This window comes from Pygoscelis adeliae, unplaced genomic scaffold (assembly GCF_000699105.1).
Source record: "Pygoscelis adeliae isolate BGI_AS28 unplaced genomic scaffold, ASM69910v1 Scaffold14, whole genome shotgun sequence".
NCBI classification, from domain to species: domain Eukaryota; kingdom Metazoa; phylum Chordata; class Aves; order Sphenisciformes; family Spheniscidae; genus Pygoscelis; species Pygoscelis adeliae.
The window spans coordinates 4,267,326-4,275,765 of NW_008825109.1; the positions used below are offsets into that span (position 1 = coordinate 4,267,326).

General features: G+C 42.4%; 1 protein-coding gene across 1 annotated transcript in view; it reads right to left on the minus strand.

The window, feature by feature from the left end:
• MTUS2 (microtubule associated tumor suppressor candidate 2) overlaps window positions 1–8,440 on the minus strand; it is a 203,713-nt gene that overhangs the window by 189,695 nt on the left and 5,578 nt on the right. Inside the window, exon 2 of the mRNA XM_009327746.1 lies at window positions 3,187–3,427. Coding sequence (XP_009326021.1) covers window positions 3,187–3,427 — 241 coding nt within the window. The remainder of the gene's footprint in view (window positions 1–3,186; window positions 3,428–8,440) is intronic.

Below are 8,440 nucleotides of genomic sequence, written 5' to 3' on the forward strand. Positions count from 1 at the left end.
CCCAGGGGCTGTGTGGTGCTCCGTTGCTGATTGGAGTTAAACCATGACACCTTGAGAGAAAAGTATCTCCTGTTCCCCAGCTGCTTTTGCTGCAGTCAACGAAGCCTTCACAACACCCGTGAGCAAGGGTCTTACTGGCTCCGCTTCCAGTACGCTGACCATATGTTCATGCATTTCATTTGCTTATATTTGTAAATATGACACTATCAAAGCTGCATTTAATCCTGTTTCTCAAATATTACATCAAAACCAATAATGCAGACTAAAGTTTAATACTACAACTAACTGTCAAATTAAGGGAAAGTGGTTGAAAATGGTGTTGGGTACCTTAAAACAATTGGCTAGATGGTGCCTGGCCCTACTCTGAGCCTCTCCAGTCAGCCCCGCATGGGGCTGGGGTTCCTGTCCCAACCAGCCCCTCCATGGCAACCAGGGACCCATCTCCGGTTTGCATTTGTGCACCAGCATGGACACAGCCACAGGAACCAGTTCTCTGCTGCCCTTCCACTCCTATGCCAGTCTTGCCCTGTCTACTGTCACTTCAGCCTCTTTCATGAGCAATTCATTCTTCTTAAAAGGAATTATTAAAGACAAAAAGACTAGTATGCTGATCTATGAAGTTATACATTGCTGAAAGAAAGATTAAGTCATTTGAGGTATAGAAGGAAAAAGGCTTTGGACAAGTAAGAGGTGATTACAAGCCAATCTTGAATGGGTAACTGGGAAATAAAATGCCAAAAAAAAAAGACTGTAAAGTAACTAATGTAAGATATCAGAAATACATGAAAGATCAAGAAGGGGAGGCATTGAATCAACAGAGAACAATAAGAAACACTTTGCAACAGAGTAAGATGTTGCAGAAAAATTAAACACATTCTTCATCTCGCAAGGGAAATGGAAGGTGAGATGCCAGAAGTGAAAACCATGTGTCCTGGGGTGGACAGGGAAAAACTAAAGACATTAGCAACCTCTCCAGAACAAGTCTTGGGTAATTTAAAATCAATAAAAACAGTCAGAGCCCAAAGACCAGATGAGACACACTTCAGGACCCTGAAAGAGATAGCAGACAGATTATTGGACTACCATGAGTTATCTTTAATAGCATCTTTGAAACAGCAAGGTATCAATAGACTAGAAAGAAACAAACAAAATAACAGTTGTAGGAAGGAAGTTATGGAGAGCTATGAATTCAATTTGACCTCCAAAGCAGACAAGGTCCAAGAAATAATCAGTGATAAGATCAAAAAAACCCAACTTTTGAGAAATAGGAAAACTTTAGGAAATACAAGTTTAGTGGAATAGGAATCGCACTAACAGCTAGTGCAATTTCCTCATGTATACTTCTGATGCACTGGCATTTTTAAAGGCAGTATTACAGACAATAAATAAGACTGATAGGCTGATACTGTTTAGATTTTAGAATGTCACATAATATAGGAATTCAGTAAATTAATACATACAAGACAAGTTCCTATATGGATTAAAAATGGCTAAGGAAAAGTCATGTCTGCAATCATCAATGATGGAGGATAATATGGATGATGGATGGATGATGGATGAATAAAAATCAAGGCAACGTTCATTTCCAAGGATCAGAAGAGACAGTGGATTTGTTAATAGGTCCTGTTCGTATATTCCTCTCATATCTATCTCCCAAACTGGTTCCTGTATGCAACAGCTTACCCTACTCATATCCTGAACTTGCAGCCTCTTGCAGTTTCATTTAAATGGAAAATATGATCCAATTGCTCTCTGCACCTGTATCCCCATGTTCAGTGCTGACTGAACTCAACTCACAGGGCTAAATTGGTATTTACTATCCAGCGTGTAATCTTGGAGTGTCTCAGAAGTCACACACAGCTGAGCTTGGTCAGCTTCTGGTAATGGCATCAAAGTAGATAAACTCCAGATGCAGGGTCAGATAGTAAAGGATAGTGGCAAGAGGCACTGTGTAACAGAGAACCTTGATTTTCTGATAAATCCCAAATCCTGATAACCTGTATTACTGACTGATTCTGTCCTCTCAGGGTAAGTCAAGACACTCTGACCCATTTCCATTCTAATTTTCTCTAAATTTCTTCTGCAGCTTAGTATGGAGAAATGGACACTGGCGAGAGAGAGTAATAGATTTCAAATACCTGCAAAGAGGAGAAGACCCCACGTCCACTCCAGATAGAAGAGGAAGTAAATTGCGACAAAGGGCATTAGGCAAAACACTAGGGAAAACTTTTAACTTGAAAGCAGGTAGTGCATCGGAGCAGCCTGCTCTCAGAGGCTGCAGGATCTCATATTGAAGGTTTTTATAAATACTTTTTCATTAAGAGGTTAAATAAACATCTATCAGAAGGAATCCCATCCTGGGGCAAGAGGGGGGACCATATGACCCCATGTCATTACTTAACTTTATCCCTTATGACTATTTTTAAAAATCTCTGCAGCCTTGTAGGCTGTTAAACAGCTGCCAAGTTTCACTCTGGCAAGGACTGATTTTCAGTTGTCTCTGAACTTGCTGCTGTTTAAATGTACGTTGTTAAAACCTCCAAGCTTTTCCAGGCTACCAAGGAGTGTCCTGTAGAAGTAACTATTACCTCTGTCTTGTGGCGTCGTACACTTCTCCTTCCGACTCTTCTCTTGCTTTTCCCTCCCCTGTAATTCTGCCCAGGGTCATGCTGAGCTGTAGCTTTTCTTCCCAGTAGCTGGGAAGAAAAAGGTATTAGAAATGTTGTCTCCAAAGAGACAACCAGGGCTTCAGAGAATCAAGACCTCTGCTGGCACATCTGAACACTGCCCAGGCTTTCAGAACACAACATGGTGGGGAACGTCATATTCAGATTGAACGATGGGGTCTTCATGATAGAAGAAAATGTCCCATTATCTTCCGCAGGACAAAAGCAAAGATTTTTCAGGCATTTACAAGGAGGAGGAGGATAAAAAAGAGCACAATGAGAATTATTACTGAAATTGATTCTCCTTTTTTGGCAATGACCTGTTAAACAACCTTTGCGTAAGTCCCAGACTCCCTAGTCAGCCTTGCTGCAGGATAAAAAGACACACCTCAAAGAGTGCTGTTGGAGCTTTGTAGTATCAGGTCAAGATGTTGCTCATTTTTTGATATTTCTGTCTGAAAAAAAAAATATCTTATTGGTGACTACAGTTAAAGGAAAGGAAAGAAAGTTCATACTTTACCTGATGCATCAGGATGATAGAGGCTGGGAGCACTCGTTATTTCTCCTTGCTGATGGAGACAGCTACCTGAGGATCTTTGACTTGCAATGAGAATCCTGCTCTTTGCAGACGGTAATCTGGACACTGCACCCAGTCCTAACTGTGGCTTGAGTATCATGGCAGATCGATAAAAACTTGGGGGGACCTCGTAGTGAGTATATGGTGGAGGGCAAAATTCATCTTTCGCAGGCCTTTCCCCAACCTACAGAAAAATCATTAACACAGATATTATGCAATAAATCAATAAATCCAGAAAACATGGAGCTCTAAATTGCTTATAAAGGCTAATTTTCCCTCCTTGTGAATCTGGGCTTCACAGCACTGCGGACTGATTATCGCTTTCAAAAAGTGATGGTCTTACCATATGAATCGCTCTCCAAAAATATGCACATCACAGTCTCAATACACAACTAAACCCAAATAAAGAATTAATCTCTTCTCCAAAAGAAAATAGACAAGTGGAAGATCTTCAATTAGTGAAAATGAAGTTACTGTTAAGTCCTGAAACGTGATATTATTTACAGAGGTAGATACACCAAGAGAGTGTGTAAGTGGAATTTTTATTAGAAGTTATTTAAAATATTCTTACTGAGATAAAATTCTGGGGGAAGTCGGTTTTAACTTAGACAGTTAAAAATAAAGTTTAAGGTATTTTAAGTTCATTTTATCAGAGAAATGGTATTGTCAAATCATTTGTGTGAGGAAAAAAAACCTCTACATGTTCTTACTGCAAAATGTTCATTGTAATCTGTGCTTCTGAAGTTCCTGAAAAGAGACCTGGTTGTGGAGGTGGGCACGTTTCTGTACGTTACATTTTCAGGGAGCTGTTGAATATTCCAAATCAGAGCTATAAAACCCAGCTGCCCATCTGAATTGGAGAAAAAAGCGAATTTGCAGATGTGAAACATTTACTATTTATCACAAATAGATGCTGCTTTGCTAAAATCAGTGACAAATCCCTCAGTATTTTAATGGGCTTATACTGTGAGGACAGCACAGTCCCAAGCTGGAAGCATTTCCAGCAAACTGGCTGTTACCGGGGAACTTGCAGTTGGGGAATGACCCAGTTCCCTGATTCAGCCCTTGCATCTTTCTACACTCAAGCTGGGCTCTGACTCCCACCTCCCTGTGCTGCTTCGTGACTTGGGACAAGGGCGCAGAGCAATGTCAGTAGTTTTCATCTCTCTCATTTGCAAAGAACCGTTTGCTCTTCTGGGTAGAGTCCAACTTCTTTATCATTTTCTTATAAAATGCAAAATCATCATAATGTAGAAAGGACCCATGAATATTTTTTCAGTGCATCCCATTTAGGCCACAGGAAAAAAAAAACAGCTTAGGAAATAGGAAATCTGAACTAAATTTGTTTAAAATTCATCAAAAAGTGCCATAGGCTACCTAGGAAGAAACTAACTGCCAATTAACTCTGCTGTAAGTTATGATGCATATAATATGCCAAATCAATTTCTATTTAGCAATTATAAGCATTTAGAATATGCACTTCAACATTGGCTATAAAAGCTTTGATCCTAGCTGCTTCAAGAGCTTTAATCCTAATTTATCAAATCTTTAATATGCTAAAAGAGACAAGATTGGCCTTAAACTATTAAATATAGAATCTTTGAGGCCTCTGCACAGGAACTAGGAGGGCAGATGTAACAAACACTGAGCATTATATTTTTGCTCTATATTTTTTCCTTTGTTTGCAGTCCTATTTCCTGCCATTAGAACTTCCCGTTTCCTTTTTTATTATACTCCTATGACCTATTTCTACAAGTTAGGATGCAGGTTTTTATTGTATAGATGATTCTCTACGCTTGGACTGCAGGAGGTATTTAGCTTCTTATTTTCAACTTCTGGATATGAGATTGTTTTCCTGGATAAGATTCAGTTATCTTTTCTCTCCCTGATGAATTTATTTCAAACAGATTTCACAATACACTTCCTATCATTTCATATTTAACTGACAGTGAACATACCAATGCCAAGTACTTCAGTATAAGGAACAGCGAAAATCTTTAAACATAGAAACCATGCATTTTTTATAAACTGGGTCAGCTTATCCAAACCTTCAGTCACCTCATTTTTCTTTATTGACAGTATGCTACGAATAACACAGAAGAGCAACAAACATGCACACAAAAACAATCAATCACAAGCATAAAACAACTTCTCAAGCTGAGAGAAGTGAGAAGGATTTACCCAACTATCTCTTGAAGACCCCAATTTTGGGGGACATAAACTTCCTATGAAGACACACTCCTTTTTCTATTCTATTTAACGGTGAATTCATGAAGGGTATAATTCAACTCATCTCAATAGAATCATGTATCAGAAATAGCGTGGCCAGCAGGAGTAGGGAAGTGATCGTGCCCCTGTACTCGGCACTGGTGAGGCCGCACCTCGAATACTGTGTTCAGTGTTGGGCCCCTCACTACAAGAAGGATGTTGAGGTGCTGGAGCGTGTCCAGAGAAGGGCAACGAGGCTGGTGAGGGGTCTGGAGAACAAGTCTTATGAGGAGCGGCTGAGGGAACTGGGGTTGTTTAGCCTGGAGAAAAGGAGGCTGAGGGGAGACCTCATCGCTCTCTACAACTACCTGAAAGGAGGTTGTAGCGAGGTGGGTGTCAGTCTCTTCTCTCAGGGAACTAGCGATAGGACGAGAGGAAATGGCCTCAAGTTGCGCCAGGGGAGGTTTAGATTGGATGTGAGGAAAAATTTCTTTACTGAAAGAGTGGTTAAACATTGGAACAGGCTTCCCAGGGAAGTGGTGGAGTCACCATCCCTGGAGGTATTTAAAAGACGTGTAAATGAGGCGCTTAGGGACATGGTTTAGTGGGCATGGGGGTGTTGGGTCGACGGTTGGACTCGATGATCTTAGAGGTCTTTTCCAACCTTAATGATTCTATGATTCTATGTGCAGTTATTGATTATAAGGCCATTTTAAAGATCTTCAGAAAGATGTGGATTAATACGAGACCTGTTAGCATCCTGTACTAGATTTTTGTACAAGGGACTTTTAAAGAAAAAATCTGTTGCAGCCTGTCAACTAAAATGAAGCTCAGCTCAGAGTTTTATTGTGTGTGGCTGTCTGCTCATTCCCCACTCACCCCATTTAATGAACTTGTTAGAAAGAGCTGGAAAGTCTGCAGCTAATACTTGGAGCGTACAGGAATTTTCACAGGCCGGGTAATCCTGAGCAGAGCTGGCAGCATGGCCAGCAGGTAAGGATGCCCACACTTTCCTTCGTGTTACTTTGTTTATAACATCGTCAAACATTAATGCCTCAAGCAAGAATTTTCTTGTCAAGTGCCTGCTTCAGACAACTATTTGGGAAAAGAGTTGGCGACATTGGTTCAGGCAGTTCAGATAATGAGATTAGGGGGAAAAAAATTGCTGGTTTGGCTATGTATAAAACAACTCCCCCTACTCCTTTTTCCTCTACAGGCCTTTTGTTTCAATGGGCTTTTGTCCATGCTCTCTGGAGCAGAAAGATGTCTGTGCTGGGGAACAGACCCAAGGAGGTCGTTCAACAGGGCAGGCGCAGCCTTGAGGAGGCAGGCAGAAGAGTTGGTGATCAGCAGACCTCCCTACAGATCCCCATCAGAACCAGGACTCGGGGCAGCAGCCATAAAGTAGTGAATAAAGTGAGCCAAGGACCATTCTCTGGCAAGGCACGGACCATATCCATACAGGTAAACTCTCACCCTGCAGACCAGGCTGGTCTCATCCATGCTGGTCCTTGGGAACAGCCTCTGGGTGAGCACACACTGGCAGAGGTGGACACTGAGCTGGGGAGCATGCTCCCAGTCCAGCAGTATGGACAACCTTGAGTGAGCCTTGGAGGCTGTGCCCTCACGCTGTTCAGTTCACTAGCACAGCAACAGCCTTTGGGTGCCAGTTTGCTCTGTTACTTCCCACGGAGGTAACTGAGAACACAAAGTGGCCACAAATTCCCACTGGTGCTGACTAGAAGAGGCTGAGGCCCACGTGGAGACAGGGAGCCCACATTGTGATGAAGCATGTAGACAGCAGCGATCTGCCCTGGACGACGACCAGTTTTTTTTGCATTTCACTGTGAGGGGTTTTCTACATTTTTTTTTTTTTGGATGAAGACAGGCATGAAAGATCTACCTCCACACCATGCCGAGGTTCCAAAGAAAAGCACTCAAGGAGCTGCCAATGCCACAGGCAAGGCTGCCCATTTAACCTTAGCTCAATTCCATTATGGACGCAGTCTCTAAGCACAGCTGGACTGCCTTCACGCCTGAGCTAGGATTTTTGTCTGAGCTGCCCTATGTGGGCCTTAGCACCGGCAGCTCAAGGAGCCCTGCAGGCTCCCCGCTGCACAGAGGTAGCCCTCGAGTCTTCCTCAGACAGCTCCCCAGGCCTTGCCTTGGAGTCTCCTGTCCGAGACAGCACCTTCCAATTTTTTCCAGCTCATGGCACCCAGAAGGGGTATTTAATTGTTCCTATCATTTAGCTAGCTGAAGGGTGCTTAGGGATTACAGGTCTGATTGATAGCAGCTATTAACACTCCCTATCGTAGCTATGTAAAGAGCTATAAAATGCTAATCAAAGCCCTCCAAAGCCCAAAGTGAAATAGGGCAGACTGGGATTTTTTCCCTCACAAAAGTAATGAAGAGTACCCATCCTGCCCCAGAGTCTCCTTGTCTCCAAAATCTCTGATTCTTCAACACTGTCCCTTCACCAGGATGATTTTGATCTATCTCAACCCGTCCCAAGTGCTTTATTTCAGATTACACATCAGTCATCCGCTATGAACCCGTACCGTGCACAGCTGCTCTTCTAAGCATCTGTCCACTTCTATGGATCAATCATTTTCCTTTCTCTTGATCCATACTGGAGCTAAATCAGTCCCCTTTGCATTCCCCTAACTAGCAGGGGACTAAGATACTTGCTTTTAGGGTGGCAGCCCAAGAGAGCAAATACCATCCCCTGCTATAGAATCATAGAATCATAGAATCATTTAGGTTGGAAAAGACCTCCAAGATCATTGAGTCCAACCATTAACCTAGCACTGCCAAGTCCACCACTAAACCATGTCCCTAAGCGCCTCATTTACACGTCTTTTAAATACTTCCAGGGATGGTGACTCAACCACTTCCCTGGGCAGCCTGTTCCGATGTTTCACCGCTCTTTCAGTAAAGACATTTTTCCTCATGTCCAATCTAAACCTCCCCTGGCGCAACTTGATGC